Here is a 21639-nt window from a genome sequence, read left to right as displayed (position 1 = left end):
TTTTTTTAAGATTTTATTTATTTCTTTGACAGAGAGAGATCACAAGTAGATAGAGAGGCAGGCAGAGAGAGAGAGAGAGGGAAGCAGGCTCCCTGCTGAGCAGAGAGCCCGATGCGGGACTAGATCCCAGGACCCCGAGATCATGACCTGAGCCAAAGGCAGCGGCTTAACCCACTGAGCCACCCAGGCGCCCCCCCAATAGTTTCTTTTAAATGAGTTCCTCTTGTCCCCCTTCCTGGGTTTTGGGGATTTTAGCGCCATTTAGATCAGGCCACTCTTAGCCTTGGCTTAGCATTAGAGAGCTGGCCCTTAGCAATGTTGGAAGGGCCCCCAGCTCTCTGCCTTTCTGTCGTCAGCTTGTTGGTAGCTCTATTCTCTGTATGCGTCTCTCATTCTCATGTTCTTTCCCTGTACAGTTCTTTTGAAAAAATCCTTTGTTTGGGGTATTTTGGGGTACAGAAACTGATAAACCTAGAATCTCAGAGTTGGGCATCTGTTCATCAGACATTCCCATCTCCCAGTGATCCCCAGATGCAAAGGGTAAGAATATGACTTGTACAGCTGGGTCAGTGGTACCCAGTTGGATGTTTGGTTCTGGGCTAAAGATTAAAATCTGGGTCTTTGGGTATGGTAGTGGATGACATTGTCCAGGGAGAATGTACAAGGTGAACAGAGGCTGAATATAAGAACTCTGAGGAACTGGAAAGTAAATAGAGCAAAGTTCCTAAGTGTGAGTGAGGGGATGGGATCCAGAGCACAGGAAAAGGCATCCTTTCTGCTAAGATAGAGGAAGAAGTGAAGATGGCTGTGGAGGTAGAGAAATTGGTAATTGGGAATGGATGAGGGAGTCCTATGGTCAACCCTTAGAATTTTTCTTTTGGCTAAAGAAGTTCTGTTACCTCCACTGTATCCGTTTTAGGAGAGGATTTCAACATCTCCCCTATTCTAAACTTCTTTCAACATGTGACCTCCAGCAGAGAACACAATAGTTAAGTGTGATTTGGTGGTAGAGAAAAGATTGGGTATACCACTTTCTTTGAAGTAGAGACCCACTTACTAAATTTGACTTACTAAGTTTGATACCTTTATATTCTCCATATTAGTTCAGTTCCTCCCTCTAATGTAGTCACTATCATGAACTATTATGACCTTCCATCTAATTTATGTTTTATGTACCTATATATAAATGATTTTAAAACATTTTTAAGATTTATTTATTTATTTATTTTAGAGTGAAACAGCTCGGGTAGGGAAGTGGGGAAGTGGGAAGGCGCAGAAGGAAAGGGTGAGAGAAACCCAAGCAGACTCCAAGCTGAGCATGGAGCCCAATGTGGGGCCCAATCTCACGACCCTGTGATCATAACCTAGCCAAAACCAAGAGTCAGAGTTCAACTGCATATGTCACCAAGGTGCCCTCACGTGATTTTAAATTTTACATAACAATATCATACTGTATTTATCTGTTTGCTTTTTTTTTTACCAAATATGTGAAAAAATAGTTATTTTCTCACTATATAGGCTTCTGAATCTATCATATTTGTATTTATATACTATATAATGTCCCCTAAGTAATTTGTTTTATTCTGTTTGTATGTTGCTTTTACTCTAAATGTAGGATTTTCAAGTTAAATTTTCTGCTATTCATTTCAATCTATCATCGTACATTTGTAGCTTGATTTTTTAAATCTGCATGTGTACCCTTTCTTCCAACTTTGTCTTCCTTTCCTAGGGTAAAGCCCCAGAGCCAAAGGAAAGAAGCTTGTTTAATTATTTGCTCTTAGGCTTCAAAGAATCAGTAGGGGAGGAGGGAGCTCATTTTTACTGAGCACCTCCTGTGCTTTGATCACTGTTGGAGTTTATTTTAATATGAACAGAGGCCTGTCTCTTGGGCATTTGCCTATTGCTATGGACTTAGTGCACAGGAATCAGCTACTTGAGTGGGATAAGGTGGGGACTCGGAATTCCCACAGGTCCCTCTCTGGGCTCCCTTGGCTCTCTGCTTATACCATTGAATACTTAGCAAGTGTGATTTTTGTCCTACTCAACCATAAATTTGTTTTTTTACACTGGCAGTGATCACGTCTCATTTATGTCAGAATTTCTCATTGGCTGTCCTAGTGCTAGGTACCGAAGATAGTGGCATTTATTCAGTGGTATTGAAGTGGGACTCACTGCCTCCTGTCATGACCATACTTGTGCTGCAGGAACTTCACAGACCAGCTACGGAAGATTTCCAAGGATGCAGGGATGCCCATCCAGGGCCAGCCTTGCTTCTGCAAATACGCGCAGGGGGCAGACAGCGTGGAGCCCATGTTCCGGCATCTCAAGAACACCTACTCAGGGCTGCAGCTCATTATCGTCATCCTGCCAGGGAAGACACCAGTGTATGGTACAGTTCTCTGGGGACAGTGATAATGAAGATAGGACTTTTCTCAGGGTAGCTCCCTTGAGGCTTCTAAGGGGGACTCAGTGTGGGTTCTTTGCTCTAGCCAGAGTTCTTCCTTAATACCAGCATTCCTTTTTTTTTTTTTTTTTTTAAAGATTTTATTTATTTATTTATCAGAGAGAGTGAGCACAGGCAGACAGAGAGGCAGACGGAGGCAGAGGGAGAAGCAGGCTCCCCGCTGGACGTGGGACTCGATCCCAGGACGCCGGGATCATGACCCGAGCCAAAGGCAGCCGCTTAACCAACTGAGCCACCCAGGCGTCCCTCAGCATTCCTTTTAAAGGAGAAATATTAGCCTGTATGAGCCTTTGAGTTATCCCAGGTCCTGCTTATCTGCTCACACTCCATCCCAGTAACATTTACTGGAGTCCTCTGTGTGTTGGTCTTTATGCCAGGGTAAGCTAAGCCAGATACAGATGCAGGTCAGTCCAGATTCCTTCCTATTCCTAGGAGTGTGTTGTCTATCAGGACACTCAAGCAGAATTTGTGGTGGTTCAGTAAGTGGTTTGTTGCCTGGGAATGACTTAGACTTCTGAGAAGTTTTCTATCTCTCCCACTGTTATTTTTTTTAAAGATTTTATTTATTTATTTGGCAGTCAGGGATCACAAGTAGGCAGAGAGGCAGGCAGAGAGAGAGAAGGTGGGGGGAAGCAGGCTTCTTGCTGAGCACAGAGCCTGATGCAGGGCTCGATCCCAGGACCCTGGGACCATGACCCAAGCCAGAGGCAGAGGCTTTAACCTACTGAGCCACCCAGGCACCCTGGTAGATCTCTCCCACTTTTAAGAATAGGGATGGCTATATATATCTCTGGCTCAGTTCCTTTACTCTGTGTTCCCAGCACCTCTCCTGTTTCAGAAGAAGAGGTGTCCCTTCTCTTACCTTGTTCAACCCATGTATGCTTTTGTTCCCATCTCATCCTGCCACTTTTGGGACTTCATACCCTTTCATCCTCAAACTTGTTTAGATTCCCCATCCGAGAGTACATTACCACAGTCATGCCATCTCCTTTAGCTTTTGTCTTCCCCTTTCTTGTTTTTCTTCATTATACTTTTTGAATGAGTTTTCCACATTCTCTAGACCCACTTCCTCACCACCCACTTACTCCTTTGCCTCTTTTCATCTGTCTTACCTCTAACTTTCTCCAGAACTGGCCTGCAGAGAGCCATCTGTGACCTTTCTCACTTTTCTTCGCTTGACTTTCTTCTGTCTCTCTTTGATTATTTTTGTCATTACCACATATGCCTGGTATTTTCCAGATTTCTATACCTTGCCTTTTCTATCTTTACATTCTAGTGAAATTTTCATTTATGTCAGTTGCTTACATCATCACCTCTTATTATAATGTATTATTAAATCTTGGTCCAACGCTTGACCTCTCTGCTGTTCCCATCTGTCCCTTTGACCTTTCTCGCTTCTATAAGCATTTATTAATCACGTGTGTCAAACACTGTGCTAGGTTCTAAATACATTGGTGAATAAAACAGATGTAGTCTCTGCTCTTATAATTTGTTTTGGTGGACATGTCTTTAGTAGCTTGTCTTCTCTCTTTATCAGTAAGCTCTTTTCTTTATGTCTTCTATGTTTGACTTCGTAATTGCATCTTGGTACTTTCATCAAAACTCTGCAGTCAGTCTGTCTTCTCTTTGCTTCATCTCCATCATCATCTTTTTTACTGTCTTAAGATCTATTCTCTGCTCTCCACCCACATTTCTCAACTGAATTCTAACATTTTTTTCTTAAATCTTTCTTGAATAAGAAAGGTTTTTCATTTACTGGATGGGACCTTTTGTGACTCTACTCTCCACCCCCCCAAAAACCTTCTTTGGTATCCATTCACAAAATAAACATTTTCAGGGCCATGATCTTAGTTTAACCTTTTTAGCTTTATCTTGTACTATTCCCTTTGCCAGACATACTGGAAAGATCACTTGTTCTGGAATTAGAAATAGATTTTAGGGCGCCTGGGTGGCTCAGTGGTTTAAGCCGCTGCCTTCGGCTCAGGTCATGATCTCAGGGTCCTGGGATCGAGTCCCACATCGGGCTCTCTGCTCGGCAGGGAGCCTGCTTCCCTCTCACTCTTTCTGCCTGCCTCTCTGCCCACTTGTGATCTCTCTCTGTCAAATAAATAAATAAAATCTTTAAAAAAAAAAAAAAGAAATAGATTTTAATTCTGGCTATGGCAGTGTACTGATTTAGGCAAAGTACCTAACCTTTTTGAGCCTCATGAATTAATTATATAAAAAGCAAAATCTATGGGGCGCCTGAGTGGCTCAGTCATTGGGCGTCTGCCTCCCACTTGGGTCACAATCCCAGTGTCTTGGGATCAAGCCCTGCGTCAGGCTCTCTGCTCAACAAGGAGCCTGCTTCTCCCTCTATGGCTCCCCCTGCTTGTGTTCCCTCCCTTGCTCTGTCTCTCTCTGTGTGTCAAATAAATAAAATCATAAAAAAAAAAAAGCAACATTTAGCACAGTGCCTGGCACATAGTAGATATTCTAAATGCCTCCTTCTTTCCTTCCTTCCTTCCTTTCTTTCTTAAGACTATTTATTCACAAGAGATGGCGACAGCAAGGCAGAGGGGAGAAGCAGGCTCCCTAGGAGCAGGGAGCCCAATACGGGACTCAATCCCCAAACCCCAGGATCGTGACCTGAACTGAAAGCAGATGCTTAACCGACTGAGCCACCCAGATGCCCTAAATGCTCATTTCTTGCCTGTGCTTTCTAATCTCTGGCTTTGTTTACATCATTTGCCTTTTTCTAGAGTATCTAAGTACTCCTTTTCTTATCCCCCTTGTTCCCCTTAAAATTCTCTTAAGTCTCCATTTAAGTGTATTTATTTCTGGAAGTCATCTCTCATCCTACCTAAAGGATAAATCTTTCTGGATTCCTCTGGAAATTTTATCAGGCTGCTAATCAGTTACTGCCTTCCTTGATACTATTTTGAGCATGGAGTATCTTATTTTGCTCTGAAACCTTCTTCTCTTTGCACATACAAACTTAAGGTGAAGTCTTCCACTGACATGATACTCAGTAATTGCTTATGGAGGGAAGTTGGTTGACCTCCACGTCATGCCTCTGGGCCTTTATTGATAGCCCTTGGATGCAATATAAGGATACTTCTTAGGAGAACTGCCTTGAGTAATTATCCACAATTCTAGTTTCCTCCATTAAGGGGAGAGTTCAGTATTGGCTTGCTTGGGGAGTAGTATAGTACAGCATGCTTGGGGAAGACAGTGCTTACTAAGAGAATTGTCCCCACCCTGGGCTCAGTAATGCTATATTCTCTCTCCAGGCTCAACCTTGATTAGGACCTTGGGTTTCTTCTACTTACATTCTGTTCCTTGATTATGTGCCATTTGGACAGTGAAGACAATTAATTGCCTAGGAATTAAGCCAGCAGATAAGAGTAGCAGTTATTCTAAGGAACCCTCACCTTCCCTTCTTGGAGGCCAAAGCAAGGTCTAGTTGCATTGTGATTGCCCTGAACATATAGAAGGACAGTGTTACATTTGTCCAGTTCTGATGTGGTACCAAATCTTACCCTGTCCTTAGTATTTTTAACTCCTTCCTCTCCACTAAATTGATGATATTATCTTTTTTTTTAATGTAAACTTTTTATTGTAGTATACATAAAGAAATCCTAAGAGTTCAGTTGAATGAATTTTTACAAAATGTCACAGCAGGGTAAGCAGTACCCATTTTTGCAAGCAAAACATTACCACAACCTCAGGCTGCCAGTCACTACAGCTCCCCATCAATGGTAATCACTATTTTGGCTTCTAATGCCATAGATTCATTTTAACAGTCTTTGAAATTTGTGTAAATGAATCATGTATTAGGTACTTTTTTTGTGTCTGGCTTTTACTCAACATGCTTATTATGAGATTCATCCATGTTTAATTGTGGTTTGTTACAGTTTTTCCATTAGATGAATATAACACAATTTATATTCTGCCATCAGTGGTCGTATTTGTGTTGTTTCCAGCTTTTATTGTTAGAAATAAAGCCTCAGTGAACATTCTTGTATGTATCCTTTGAACATATATACCCATTTCCATTGGGTGTATATCTAGCAGGAATTTTATTTATTTATTTATTTATTTATTTATTTATAAAGATATTTTTTCTGTTTGTCAGAGAATAAGAGAGCATAGGTGGGGGAATAGCAGACAGGGATAAGCAGCCTCCTGGCTGATTTTATTTATTTATTTATGAAGATTTTTTTTCTGTTCGTAAGAGAGCATAGGTGGGGTAGTAACACAGGGATAAACAGGCTCCCAGCTGAGTAAGGAGCCCGAAGCGGGTCTCGATCCTAGGACCCTGAGATCATGACCCGAGCTGAAGGCAGAGGGTTAACCGAGTGAGCCACCTAGGTGGTCCTCTAGGAGGAATTTTATTTTTTATTAATTAATTAATTTATTTTTTAAAGAGATTTTATTTATTTATTTGACAGAAAGAGATCACGAGGGAGAAGCAGGCTCCCCGCTGAGCAGAGAGCCCCATGTGGGGCTCGATCCCAGGACCCTGAGATCATGACCCGAGCGGAAGGCAGAGGCCACTGAGCCACCCAGGCACCCCTAGGAGGAATTTTAAATGTATAGTTTATACTTCCACCATCAGTGTATGAGAATTCTAGATATTTTATATCCTTACCTAAACTTGATATTGTCTCTTTCATTTTAGCTGTTTTTTTTTTGGTGTCTAGTGATACTATGCTGTGCTTTTATTTTTTATTTTTTATTTATTTTTTTATTTTTTTAAAGATTTTATTTATTTATTTGACAGACAGAGATCACAAGTAGGCAGAGAGGCAGGCAGAGAGAGAGGGGGAAGCAGGCTTCCTGCTGAGCAGAGAGCCTGATGCGGGGCTCGATCCCAGGACCCTGAGATCATGACCTGAGCAGAGGCTTAACCCACTGAGCCACCCAGGTGCCCTATGCTGTGCTTTTAATTTGATTTCTCTGATGATTGATAAAGTTGGGTATCTTTTTTTTTTTTGTATTTTAATTAATTTATTTATTTTTTCAGTGTAACAGTATTCATTGTTTTTGCACAACACCCAGTGCTCCATGGAATATGTGCCCTCCCTATTAACCACCGCCCGGTTCCCCAACCTCCCACCCCCGCCCCTTCAAAACCCTCAGGTTGTTTTTCAGAGTCCATAGTCTCTTATGGTTCGCCTCCCCTTCCAATTTCCCTCAACTTCCTTCTCCTCTCCATCTCCCAATGTCCTCCATGTCATTTGTTATGCTCCACAAATAAGTGAAACCATATGATACTTGACTCTCTCTGCTTATTTCACTCAGCATAATCACTTCCAGTCCCGTCCATGTTGCTACAAAAGTTGGGTATTCATCCTTTCTTTCTTTTTTTTTTTTTTTTTAATAAACATATAATGTATTTTTATCCCCAAGGGTACAGGTCTGTGAATCACCAGGTTTACACACTTCACAGCACTCACGATAGCACATACCCTCCCCAATGTCCATAAGTTGGGTATCTTTTTATATGTCTGTTGGCTATTTCACTGGCCTCTTTTGTAAAGTTTTTACTCAAGTCTTTCCCTTTTCTTTTCATTGCCTTAACTACCTTTTTTCATTGATTGATTTATAGGTGATTGATTTATAATTGATTTATAATTCTTTTGTTTAATATATATGTGTATTATTCTGCTTTGTGGTTTGCCTTTTTATTTTCTTAATGGAGTCTTTGTTGAGCAGAAATTTAAAATTTAAATGTAGACCAATTTGTGTAACATTTTTTCTTTACGGCTAGTAATTTCTGTGTCCTGTTTAAGAAATCCCAAAATCGTAACATACTAGTTTATGTTTTTTTTAAAAATATGTTTTTTTTTTAATTTATGTTTTTAACCTTTCATATTTAGAATTAGTCTGTCTCCTCCAGAAACTCTTGCTTTCTCTGTTCCCTGGCAGTTCCTCTGCTGGTGCAAAGCCTAGAAACAGCATGTATACCCAGGGTAAAAGCAGCTGCAGAAGATAGCTCACCTTGGTGAGATTCTTTTCCTCTCTGGAAGTTTATGCCCCTTCAGTTCTTGTCTCAGCACCTCTCTCTTGCTTTCGGAGGATGATTTCTCTATTTTGTCTGGCTTTTCTAAACGTTATCTGCAGAAGCATTGGTTGGTCACTAACTACTCTATCTCTCTTGGTAGTGGAAATGATCCATTTAGCTTTTTAAACATGTTCAGGTCTCATTGAAAACATACTAAATCCTTCACTGATCCCACATCTCCTCCTTGGCACTTTATATCACCAAAATAGTTTGTGCCCCTGTGCATTAGTTTTTTTGCCTTGATATCAATTCAGAGGACATTATGGGGGCTCTTGGGTGGTTCAGACTGTTAAGTTGTCCGACTTTTGATCTCAGCTTAGGTCTTGATCTTACGATTGTGCGTTTAAGCTCCACATTGGACTTTATGCTGGGTGTAGAGCCTATTTTAAAAAACAAACAAACAAACAGAAAAACAAAGGATATTTCTGGTTTTTATTTTACTAAATCTCTTAGTGTTTGATTTTGTTGAATACTTGCTCCTTCTTGAAACCCTCTGTTCTCTTGGTGTTCATGATACAATACTGTCTTCCTCCTAGTTCTCTGGGTATTTCTCCTTTGCAGACCCATCTTCCTAACTGTTTGGCAAATATTAGAAGTTCCTCAAGATTCAGGTCTAAGCTCTACTCCTTTCACCTTTTCTCTTCTTTAATGATCTCATCAAGATCATGCTTTTAATTACTATCTGTATAAAATATCTAACAAATTCGTATCTCCTTTCAAACTGCTTTTGAGCTCCTATTATTCTCATTGCCTAATTGATATCCTCAATGGGATGACCAAAAAGCACTTCAAATTCAAAGTGTTTCAAAAACAGCTTATGACCTATCTGTTTTATTACAAAAACTAGAAGCTTGACATTATCCATAAAAATTCTTTTCCCTTACACATATTATCTCTGAGTCCCTTAAATATTTATTGAATCTGTTTATTTCTTTCCATCTAAGTGACTGTTTTCTGAGTACAAGCTATCTTTAATTCTAGCTAGATCAGTCTGATGACCACATTCTTTCTCTCATACCATGGTTCCTTTGCTCTCCTTTTTAGTTACTTTGGCCTTTTAGTTTCTCAAACATTTCTTCTATCAGAGTGCATTTTTGCATGCTGTTCCCTTTGTCTGGAATGCTCTTCCCCAACTCTGCCTCTCTTCTAAGTGCTTTTCTACCTTTGGGTTTTGTTTCTATCATTATTTAATCCTTTCCTGGCTGTTATTACCCCCTGTTATATGCTCTCATATTTTCATGAAGTTTTCTGTTAGAGCATTTATCATTGTTGTACTTTTCATGACTTTTACTAAAACTAATCACTAGGCAGTAACCACTATGATTAGGGACCCTGTGTTTCTGGTTACCATCGTGTTCTTACCACCTCATATCCTGCCTAACATCTTATCACCATTCAGTAGTAATTTGTTGAATGCACTAATTACTTCTCTCCCTACTTATAGCTGAAGTGAAACGTGTTGGAGATACACTCTTGGGAATGGCTACACAGTGTGTGCAAGTGAAGAATGTGGTCAAGACCTCGCCTCAGACTCTGTCCAATCTCTGCCTGAAGATCAATGTCAAACTTGGTGGCATTAACAATATCCTAGTCCCACACCAGCGGTATGAACTGTGTTGCCCACTTGCCCTGTCAAGCAAGATACCATGTTGGGGATTGACAAAATTACAGGATTCTGGCCAGGCAGAGTAAATCAGACACAAGAGATATATGACCAAAATGGGTGCTAGATGGTGCCAGGAAGAGAAGACCGAACTCCTCACCATTTGTTTTCTCTTCTTTGTTTAGCTCTGCCGTGTTTCAACAGCCAGTGATATTCCTTGGAGCAGATGTTACACACCCCCCAGCAGGGGATGGGAAAAAACCTTCTATCACAGCAGTGAGTAATACTCTTCAGTTTCTTCTTAAGGTTCTCATTTTAGCTCTGAGCACCGAAGACTATACATAATCTCCTTTTCTCAGCTCTGACGCTTGACCCTTCATAAGAACTTTTTTTTCAGCTGGTCATCCCCATTATCCACTCCCTTGGTATCTTCATAAAACTAACTCTATATGGTATCTGTTTTTCAGAGAGAGCAGTGAGAGTGTAGGCGGTGGCCAGAGACTTTGGCCAGTCTCTATCACTCTTGCTCTGTGTTCAGATTTCTCTCTCTCCATGCCCACTTCTGGGATATAGGAAAGACCATGTCTCTTCTCTGAAATCCTTATGAAGGTGGTTACTTAGTTGCTGGTACTGTCATTTCCTCTTCCCCATTTCTACCCCTGGTCCATCTAGTAGATTAGGTGTCTTTCCAATCCCTCTCCTGACTTCTCTGCTCTCCATCCCTAGAGGCTTCCGAATTGCTAATGGGATCAAGCCTTCCTTCCCCCTTCTCTTTTCTCAACCCTCACATTTCTCTAGGCAGACTGGGCTAAGTACAGTAAATGCAGGGAAATCCTGTACTATGCTTAACCTTGTTCTCCTTATGGCCATCTGTCCTAGGCTCTGGCCATTGTCCCCTTTGAAAATTATGTTACTCATACCTCCTGCAGGAACACTCTTCACTGTGGTTCCTGGGTAGATTAGTACTTGAATTGAGAAAAGGACAAACTTCTGGCTCTTTGAGCTAGTAGTGCCAAACCTTCACATTCCCTCTTGCGAGGGGTAAGAAAATTGAACTTACTAGGTACTTAGTGTGGGCTAGGTTTTATACTTGTACTATAGTAGGACTGCCAGCAGGTGGCTTTCTTACCTATTCAGAGGAGGAAAATGATCAGATGGATTACGTAACTTCTGCATGCATGATAGAGAGTGAAATCAGGACTTACTGAATCCAAAGCCCTGCTAATTCGATTACATAGTTTTCTTGCTAAGAAGCTTCCCCAAATCTACATCCTAACAGTGTTGGAAGGGTGGAGGTTCTGGAGGCTGATCCTTCCTCTTTGATTGTTAGGTGGTAGGCAGTATGGATGCCCACCCCAGCCGTTACTGTGCTACTGTGCGGGTGCAGCGACCCCGGCAGGAGATCATTGAAGACTTATCCTACATGGTGCGTGAGTTGCTCATCCAGTTCTACAAGTCTACCCGCTTCAAGCCTACCCGCATCATCTTCTACCGAGATGGGGTTCCTGAAGGCCAGCTCCCCCAGGTAGGGCCCAAAATAGGTGGAGAAAACCTTCACATTGGGGCCAGAGGGCCTAATGGGTGCAAAGGGTACAGCTCCTTTTTTTTAAAAAGCTGTTGGCATTGGGAGGTGGTACTTCTTTGAGAGCTTTGCTAAATGTAGGCTTAGGAGCAGAGATTACAACTGAGAGGTGGTGTGCTTAAGCATCCAAAGACCTGCCTTGTAACAGAAGAGCCTCAGTGCATATTTACTCGTTGATTCCTATTGAACACTGATTCTTTAGACCAGTAGTTCTCAAAACTTTAACATGCATCAAGGTCACCTGAAGGGCTTGTTGCAACAGTTTGTAGGGCTTCAAGACTTTCTGATTCATTGTGGTTCTTTTGTTGTTGTTGTTTTGTAAGATTTTCTTTATTTATTTGAGAGAGACACACACAGAGGACATGAGTAGGGGGAGGGACAAAGGGAGAGGGAGAAACAGTCTCCCCACCAAGCAGGGAGCCTGACTTGGGGCTCCATCCCAGGACCCTGGGATCATGACCTGAGCCAAAGGCAGATGCTTAACTGACTAAGCCACCCAGGTGCCCTTGGAGTTTGTAGTTGACAAGTTCCTAGGTAGGTGATGGTCTGGAGGCCACACTTTGAGAACTGCTATTGACTTTCCTTCAGAATATTCCTCCTTTTCTTTGTCCCTGCCAAGCCTTCATATTCTGTTGTTAATCATATATAATGAACTGGTCTCCTTGACTGCCATTTAATATTAATATAACTGTCATTTATTGGGTACTATGTACTATGTACCTCTTATGTACTATGAATTGTGGTAAGCACTTCATAGGTGTTCTATTTAATGCTTAGAATAACCCTATGAAATAATAATTATTATTGCCTTTGGCAGAGAAGAGGCTTGGAAATGTTAAATGATTTCTTCAGTGTCAACCAAGCTAAACACTCAAGAAACTGGGATTCAGACAGATTGGCCTGATTCGAATTTATGCTCTTAACCATTATGCTCAGTTTTCTCCAAGTCATCCAGTGTTCCCTAAAACAGCAGATGAATTTATCCTGTCATTTTTCTGTTCAGGAATGTCTAGTGGCTTCACATAGTCTTGGGTTAAAATTCAAACTGCTTAGCAAAGCAGTCAGCCATTATTAACCCCTACTAGGTTTTCTATGCTTTCACTTAATCTGTTATACTTTTCACAACGGTTTTATGAGGCTGGTCTTATTAGTAACTTTAGTAGATGTGGAGAAAATGAGACTTGGAAGGGCTAAGTAACTTGCTTACAGGAATACAACTAGATAAAGCTTGGGTTTAAATCCAGTTCTAATTGATTGCCATTCTATGTATTTCTACCATACCGTTTTGACTCCCTATATCTGACTTCTAAGACAACGAGGTGACCATTGCATATGGTTATTTACTTGTGGGTTCTTCTTTAGCTAGTCCATATTTTTATAACCCTGCTTCTTTGTAGGACTGAATTCATCTACTCTGTCTGTACCCGTTCCTGAACTATGTGTCTGCTCTTCTCTGGTGGTCTCAACACTGTCCGTTCTTGGAGCTCACAGGGGAATTCCTGTTCTCCTCCTGATCCTGAAATTGATCTTACTTTGTGCATTGTGGTTTTAGTGATATCTTTGTGCTTTGTTTCTGTGTGTTGATATTAGGTCTCTTTATGCATAGGAACCAGGTGAGTGCTCTCTGCTGATGCCAAGCCTCCTGGCTAATTTTTTTGTAGCAACATATCATGTGAACTGAGTATAAGGCTGATTTTGACAGAAAGGCTGTGTCATCTCTCTAATGGTTGCGTGTCTGTTTATAAAGGGAGACTGAGCAAAAATCCATATTACAAATGGCAGCTCTTAGTTCACAAAGATGTGACTCAAGAGGAGCTCTGTCTCTTTGTCTCCCTCCTTACCCTGTGCTTAGATCCTCCACTATGAGCTGCTGGCCATTCGTGATGCCTGCATCAAACTGGAAAAGGACTACCAGCCTGGAATCACTTATATTGTGGTGCAGAAACGCCATCATACCCGCCTTTTTTGTGCTGACAAGAATGAGCGAGTGAGTGAGAGATGGAGGAAACCACCCATGCCCTCTTCCTGTCTCCCTTCTCTTAATATGGAAGGAGCCCTTGAGATAAATCAGGATTTAGTCCTTGGTTTGTCTATCCTCCATAACCCGTTCCCCTAGCTCTTGTCCTTCCTCTGCCACCTCTTGCCCTTTTTTCCTTTCTCCCTGCCTGTCCTTATACTTCCTCTCCCTCCTTTTAGCTCCCTGGCCTATAGACCATATATATGGATCAGTTCCCAGAGAAGGGAAAGGGAACTACTATTTACTGAATTTCTCTTATATGTCAGACACTGTAAAAGGTGTCTTCCTCACAGCAGCCCTGTGAGGTAGGTACTATTATTACCTCCAGTTTAACCTCAGAAAGCTTAAATGACTTACTAAGGTCATACAGCTAATGAATGGTGAAATCAGCACTTACTGAGAATAGGAATTTCTGCTTTACTTTTGAGATTCTGGTGGAGTCAGTAGAATTGAGTTGGGGCCCTACTTAGGGCGAGGCAGATCTTGGGATCTTGTTTGTCTTTGTCTCTATACAGATTGGGAAGAGTGGTAACATCCCAGCTGGGACAACTGTGGACACCAACATCACCCACCCATTTGAGTTCGACTTCTATCTCTGCAGCCATGCAGGCATCCAGGTAGCTAGGCTATGTCCAGGGGATTCCAATGGGTCAAAGATGAGTTGATTATTCCCACTGCCTCTAAAATATAACAGCCATCACTGAGGGCATTCAGAAAAGGATTATTCTCTTAATAATCCCTTAGTGTACTTCTGTTCAGTACACTGAACAGGGTTAGGGTTACCCGTAACAAGGGTGTTTTATGACATACGTGGCTTTGTGTCTGCCTTTTTGTGGGTGGGTCTTCCAATCCAACCACACTCTTTCTTTCTCTTTTTTTTTTTTAAGATTTTTTTTATTTGAGAGAGAGTGAGAGGGCACAAGCAGGGGGAACAGCAGAGGGAGATGGAGAAGCAGGGAGCCTGATGCAGGACTCAATCCCAGGACCTAGGGATCATGACCTGAGCTGAAGGCAGACATTTAACTGACTGAGCTACCCAGGCGCCCCCAACTACACTCTTAACAGAACAGTGATCCTGCTCTATAGCATTGGCCATCCCTTCTGCCCAGCCTGGGGGCCCCTCATCTTCCTATCTTCCCAGGGCACCAGCCGACCATCCCATTACTATGTCCTTTGGGATGACAACCGTTTCACAGCGGATGAGCTCCAGATCCTGACGTACCAGCTGTGCCACACTTATGTGCGATGCACACGCTCCGTCTCTATCCCAGCACCTGCCTACTATGCCCGCCTGGTGGCTTTCCGGGCACGATACCACCTAGTGGACAAGGAGCATGACAGGTGAGGCCTGGAATCAAGCTGGCTTCCCTTTTGCTTCCACCTCTGGTACCAGATCCTCTCAACTTTCCTTGGGCAAAAGGAAATGAATATCGTACAATACGATACCCTTAGGCTCATTTGCCCAAATCTGGGTTGGGACTTTCTCTTAAGTTGGTATGGGAATTGGTACTCTGGATGGGGGAATGGATTAGCAGCAGCTCAGTGCACCAGGAAGGACTTCTTTCATTTTTGCTTTTCAGTGGAGAGGGGAGCCACATATCGGGGCAGAGCAATGGGCGGGACCCCCAGGCCCTGGCCAAAGCCGTGCAGGTTCACCAGGATACTCTGCGCACCATGTACTTCGCTTGAAGGCAGAACGCTGTTACCTCACTGGATAGAAGAAAGCTTTCCAAGCCCCAAGAGCTGTGCCGCCCAAATCCAGAGGAAGCAAGGAGGAGGAGGGAGGGTAGGGAGGAGTTCAGAAGGCCTTGTTTTCCTTCTACAAGGGGGCAAAAGGGTGGGGAACAGGGCCAGTAAGCCAGACCACCAGCCGGAAATCTCTAATGTCCACCTCATGACCCCCACCCCTCACCCCATCTTGTCACATCTGGCCCTGACCCCACTGGACCAAGAGGGGCAGCACTGGTGCCCACCATACACACAGGTGTCTCATGTGACTCGCAGTGCTAAAGACTCATGCCTGACAACTTGGTAAGGTCGGCTCTGCAGCCCCGCGGACAAAAGCTGGTAGGTTTGGGTTTGATACTTTAGATGGGAGTGTGAGGGGCTTGAGAAAATGGGTGGGAGGAGGGAAGGATTTTTTAGGAGCCTTAATCAGAAAAGGTCTAGATTTGTTTATGAGGAAAAACGAAACCAGACCCAGATCAATATTTTAGAATACTAGATGTTTTAATGGGTTGAAAATCCAGTTTGTAGGAAGATTTTTAATGCTAATGATTTTGGTTTCTCCTCCCCCAGCTGCCACCTCCCCTTTCCCTTATTCCTTTCTCTCCACCTTTTCTACCCCACCTTACACCTCCTCCCTGACAGACATCCAGCCCCTAGTAAGACTTAAGGCACTATGGCACTTAGCTCTGAAGTGACACGACCCTGTCTTCCTTCCGCCTACTGGTGGGTAACCAGTGCCTTCCCTGTAATGGTAATGCTGCAGAACCGCAACCTTTTGTACCTTTCTTTAGGGGGTGGGGTGGGGGTGGGAGAGGAGGTAGGTGGGGAAGAAATACCCTACCCCAACAAGCCTCCAGCCAGAGCGCCAGCTATTTTGCATTCAAAGGAATTGACTTCCATATTCATTGAGCTTTTAAAAAGATCACAACCTCAAGATGGTTAAAGTCCATTGACATTTGCACTTTCAGACACACAAGTCTTGGAGCTGCTGAGATGACTGGCCCCTGGCCTTTCCACTTAACATTTCCTTTTCTCCCTGTCTCCCAGCCTCCCCACCTTCCTGGGTCTGGAGTTACTTTCATAGCATTTTTCATTCCTGGCTTCTTTTTCCCCCCGATGGTCAAGTCGTTTATGTTTCAATATTTCTTAACTGGGGTGTCTTATAACAAATGATCTTTAGTTCTAAAACAAGAAAAAAGAGCAAAAACTAAATGTTATTTTTATACCATAACTTGAGTCTATTGCCAAAATCTGGAAATCCCTCCCATGCCCAGTAAGTTTACATCCCAGAAACATTGAGCCATGTACCTGACTTATTCTTTGGCCTGGCTAGGTAGAGGGTGGTTATCTCCCCATGGAGGAGCTCAGGCTCCAGCCTTCCCCTGTGCCGATAATATCTTTTTCTTGCTATATGTTCCCTCCTCTGCACTGCCCTGCACTCTTTCCTGCAAGTGCATCTTCCCTTTCTCTGGACTGTCCTCTGACACTTTGGCTCATCCCAGATTCCAGTGTGTCCTGTGGACAGGCTGGGGGATTTTGCTGCTTCCTATTGCTTCTGTTTACACAAATGAATTTTTCCCAGTTTCCCACTAGGGCATGTGAGTGGGTGGCATGGGACTTTGTTTTGTTTTGTTTTTTGTCTCCCTGGATAAAGATGGGGTTTGGCTGTCTTGCAGAACTGGAAAAGTAGGGGGTTTCTAGCTTGGTGCCCACTGGTCTTGAGGCAAGGCCCCCTCTTTCCTTAACTGTTCATTTTTGTCCTATCCCACTGCTTGGGATGAGGAGTTGCAGCTTCAGTGTGGAAGTTCCTTTTTTTTGAGGAGCTTGGGCTTGGGTTTTCCCCAGTCTGGTGATGAAGCCATGACACTTTAGACCTAGCTCAGGCTTGGAGGCCGGTCTGAATCCTGGCCTGTGTGCTTAGAGCTACCATTTCCCCTTCCCAGCAGCCCTTGTACAGACCCAGATTTGCTATGCAAAACAGTCTATCCCAGATTCTGTTCTGGTTGGCTACTTTGTTCAGCGACTTCACAAAACGTAGCACAAACATTGATTATGGAGAAGGCATCAGGACTGTTGAGTAACTCCTCTTCTACTTCTTTCCTACTGGCTACAGCATGGGATGCCCCATGGGCACAGCCCAGCTGAAGAACAGAATGGAGGGCTCTGGGAGGAGGCAGCTCACTGGAGAGCCTACATTCCTTACACAAGTGCCTAAAGAGAGTGATGCCAACACTCCATCTGCCCTGTCCATCGCCTTCATATACTGTCTACTTCGTGTTCAGTCACCCTTTGGGGAGGGGAGCTCTCTTGGGACAATGGGCTCTGCATGTTCTCTTTTTGGGTGCATTTAGGGGCTGGGATCAGGGCACTGTTCCTGGAGGGTCCAGTCATTCACCAGCATTTGCAAATATCCATAGGGAGCTGGTGGTAGCCACCTACTCTCAGCAACAAGTTTATGTTCTCTCCTTTTTCTCTCTTTGCCTCACTCTCTCCATTTGGATTTTGAGCTGGGGCCTGAAATGCATTTTTTAGCCCTTTGGAATTGCACATGCCATTCAAGAAATAAAAAGCAAGAGAAGCGGTTTGGGTAATGGCAAGAAAATGACTTCTTGCTCTGATTTTTTTTTTTTTTTTAATCTTTGTGACTTGAAAAATACCCCTGACCTTGAGGATTATTCTTGTTTGAAAGATGGTGCATGCAGATTGAGAAGTGGTATTAGCAGCAAGCTTTGGCTTTCTTGGATTTGGTTTAAGTGGTGCTTCTTACTTGTTCTCTGAGGAAGTGTTGGGGGGACCTCAGCCTCATCCTCCTGAACAGGTCTCTTGCTCCCTTTGTTCTACTCTCTTGGCTCTCTTTTCTACTTCCCTTTTCCCTGGCTCCTTTTCCTTTTTTTTTTTAATTCACTAAGCTTGTTTGCTGGCCTGCCTACCTATGTGATGATGAATTCTCTGCATGGCGATGATAATCCCACTGTTAGCTAGCAAGGTCAGGCTTAGCTCCTTGGCTGCAGAAGACAAAGAATCTGTTCCCCAAGCCTTGGTAATGTTCTCTCTGGGCTTGATTGCTATCAACATTACACAAGGGCAGAGCAGCAGATCTGCCTACGTGGCATGAAATCAGGAGGGCTTCTGACAACTTCCACATCTGTCCACTTCTTGGAGCTGTTTTTTCTCATTGCTTTTTCTAGATCTGGTTCCATTTCTCCACTTCGGGCCTCCCTTTTCTGAGGCTGTCCTAGGGTTGAACTACTTGGTTTCCAGGATTGGAGGGTTAGGGGGATGGACATAGGGGAAGAAGAGAGTGATGGGTAGAGAATGGAGAGAATTTGGATAAAAGATGGGAAAGAGTACTGTTCATTGATATTTTTCCAGTCCAGTCTGATCCATTGGGGGTTGAGGTGCTACTGTTTAACTCGGGTTAAGCCTGGGGCTATTGTTGATGGGAACTTAGGTTTAGAATAATGTTGACAATGAAGATACCTAAAAGCATGAAACCTCCCTAAAAAGCTCCTGGTTCCCACCTACTAGATAGCTCCACTGCGGCTTCCTCTGCCTAAGCAACAATATTCTTGGATGGTTTTTTTTGTTGTTTTGTTTTGTTTTGTTCTGGGGGTGTGTGTGTCCAGAATTCTGTAAATGAGGCTAGCACTCAGGATGGGCAGCCATGGGGACATTTTGAATTCTTAGCTGACCCATTGGGTATCTATCTGCAAGGCTGGTGGGGCCGTATTTTAGACCTGGCATCATGTGTAACAAAGAAGAATGGAAGTTCCTTCCCCTTCAGGGTGGAAAGTCATCTCAAACTAGCCAAAATGCAGTTTTGGAAACTACATTGGGGGAAGTTATTTTTTATATTTACTGGGCCTAGGCCAATCCAGGATGGTAGCTGGGATGCCTTCCTTCTTAAAGTCTGATCATGGCAGGGATATGCAGGGCACTCTTTCCTATTTAGCCTTCTAAGCAGATTGGGGAGACGGGATTCTCTGGTTTTCTCTTTCCCCCCTTTTATTAGGACTTGCCTTCTCCCTAGGCAGGGAGAGAGGCTAGGTTGGTGCTCTCCCCTTACTCTATTCCTACTGACTTAGAACCTCTGGCTGCTGTTTGGGAGCCTAAGAATGGGAGTGGAGGGAATGGGCTCAAAACAGAATAAGGTGGGGGAAGGCAGATTTCCTTCTTTAAAAAGGAAAATAGAATACCCTCCAAGGATTGTGCAAGTAAAGACAATGTGTCAAATGCACTGAGTCCCCTGGTGTAGTAGCAATAAGGAAAAATGAAATGACTTTCCTGTGCACACAGTCCAACCTGATTGGTGTGTGATGTTGCACTTAGCAGCCATCTGGTGGGCATGTGTGACTACTCTGGGTTTCACTTTAGTTTCTAAACTTTTTATCCCTCTCAAGTCCAGCATGGATGGGGAAATGTCCCTGAAGCCCCACAGCTGTGTACTTGTTTGCATTTGTTTCCCTTTAAGACTTGTGTTTGTGTCCTGCTTTGAGCTGTACCTTGTCCAGTCCATTGTAAAATTATCCCAGCAGCTGTAATGTACAGTTCCTTCTAAAGCAAGCAACAGCAGCAGCACAATTCTGTGTTTTATAAAGACAACAGTGGCTTCTATTTCTAAAGTGCGGTCTCTCTCTCTCTCTCTCTTTTCCCCCACTCCCATTAGCAAAGAAAACTGTTGGGATTAACTATGTCTCTGATAGATTTTAGTTTAGAGTATTAGATGGTTATAACAGCAGAACCATCGCTTCTATAGGAAAGTGGATTAAAAACAGCAGAGTGTTGAAACTACAGATTTTATGTAACCATACTTCACAAGGCCTCCACCTACTCTTCGTTCAACAAACCATGCGAAGCACTGTGTCCATTAATATTGTCGGGGGAGAAAGGAAGCACAGTTCAGAAGGGAAGAAAACCATGTCTCTTTCCTTAAGGAGCTTAAAGTTTGGTGGGGGGATATGAGTGGCAAATTGGTTCCCTAGCCCAATGATGAGGGACAGAAACAAGGCTGTAAAGCTATAGTAGTGAAGATAGGGAAGGGAAGATTTTTGAGATACCCTCAGAAGATAGAATTAATAGTACTCAATAGATGATGGAAGGGAAAGAGAGGAGTAGAGGCTAATAATGCTCAGGTTTCTGCTTGAGCAATGAGTATATTGGGACATTCTTCTATCCAAGACTGGGGGAGAAAGGAGACTATAGAAGAGAGCTGGTGAATTTTGTGAAGACAGCCTTGTATAGACTGAGTTTGGAGGTTCCCATGATGCAACAAGTTTAAGGTTTCCATTAAACACTTATATTTTGGTGCTCAGGGAAGACTACAAAACTGAAGTTGTAGATAATGGCATTCATACTCCTATAGATGGTAGGTAAAGCCATAGAAATAAACAAGATGTCTTAGAAAAAGAGTAGAGCAAGACAATATAGTGTGCAACTCCAGGAAACAATTTAAAGGATGAGAGGAAGCTGAACCTAAGAAGACTGTTAAGTCACTAGTAGATAACTTGAATATTTTTAACTTAATGTTAAGTGGGAGAAAAGTAAGGAGAATGGAATAGGATCCAAGAAGGGCATAATTTTAACAACATGAACTGCTGCCTTGAGGGGGAGGTAATTTTTTCTACTCAGTTTACCATCCTCCACCCCAATTTCTTTGGCATCTTGCAACTTTATGGTCATTCTCCAGTATTTCTTGAAAATGAGCTTTGAAAAAAACCCAATTTAAATAAGGCTAAGACTAGGATTTCCAAGTTGTTCACCACAACTGCCACCTCCACCTCCAGCTTCCTCCTGTCCTCAGGAGATACTTGTAAGAATAAAATAAACAAACCTAATATTGTTCCTAACCAGTGTCCTAGATGTTGTTGCAGTGCACTTGATAGAACTTAGCAGCTGGCTTTATTTTCATGACTGGTTTTGCCCAGAGCCTATGAATTCCTAGGAGCAAAAACTACATTCTGTTCATTTTTTTGTCATCTCAGGGCTGTAGCATATATCAAGGGATCAGTATTTGTGATTAGAATTGAAATGATCTAGTAATTATGGTTCATGAATACAGAGAGGGTGTCAAGAAGTGATATTGAGTGCACAGGATGGACTCAGCATTCCTGACTCTTCAGGTAAGTAGAAACTCAACAAGATTACCATCCTCTTTTCTTACTTTCACCCCAACTTGGAGGTTCTATGGTTTTGTACC

At 42.8% G+C, this 21639-nt stretch overlaps 1 protein-coding gene across 4 annotated transcripts in view; it reads left to right on the top strand.

Moving 5' to 3' along the window:
• Nucleotides 1-20057, top strand: part of AGO1 (argonaute RISC component 1) — a 37967-nt gene extending 17910 nt beyond the window's left edge. For all 4 annotated transcript variants that reach the window (XM_046003358.1, XM_046003349.1, XM_046003341.1 and 1 more), the window contains 8 exons: nt 2205-2389; nt 9958-10117; nt 10302-10392; nt 11447-11641; nt 13551-13685; nt 14231-14332; nt 14857-15056; nt 15296-20057. In XM_046003358.1, coding sequence (XP_045859314.1) covers nt 2205-2389; nt 9958-10117; nt 10302-10392; nt 11447-11641; nt 13551-13685; nt 14231-14332; nt 14857-15056; nt 15296-15404 — 1177 coding nt within the window. In that variant the 3' untranslated portion in view covers nt 15405-20057. The remainder of the gene's footprint in view (nt 1-2204; nt 2390-9957; nt 10118-10301; nt 10393-11446; nt 11642-13550; nt 13686-14230; nt 14333-14856; nt 15057-15295) is intronic.
• The last annotated feature ends 1582 nt before the right edge of the window (nt 20058-21639 follow it).

Source organism: Meles meles, chromosome 1 (genome assembly GCF_922984935.1).
Source record: "Meles meles chromosome 1, mMelMel3.1 paternal haplotype, whole genome shotgun sequence".
NCBI lineage: Eukaryota > Metazoa > Chordata > Mammalia > Carnivora > Mustelidae > Meles > Meles meles.
This window is presented reverse-complemented; position numbering and strand designations above follow the sequence as displayed.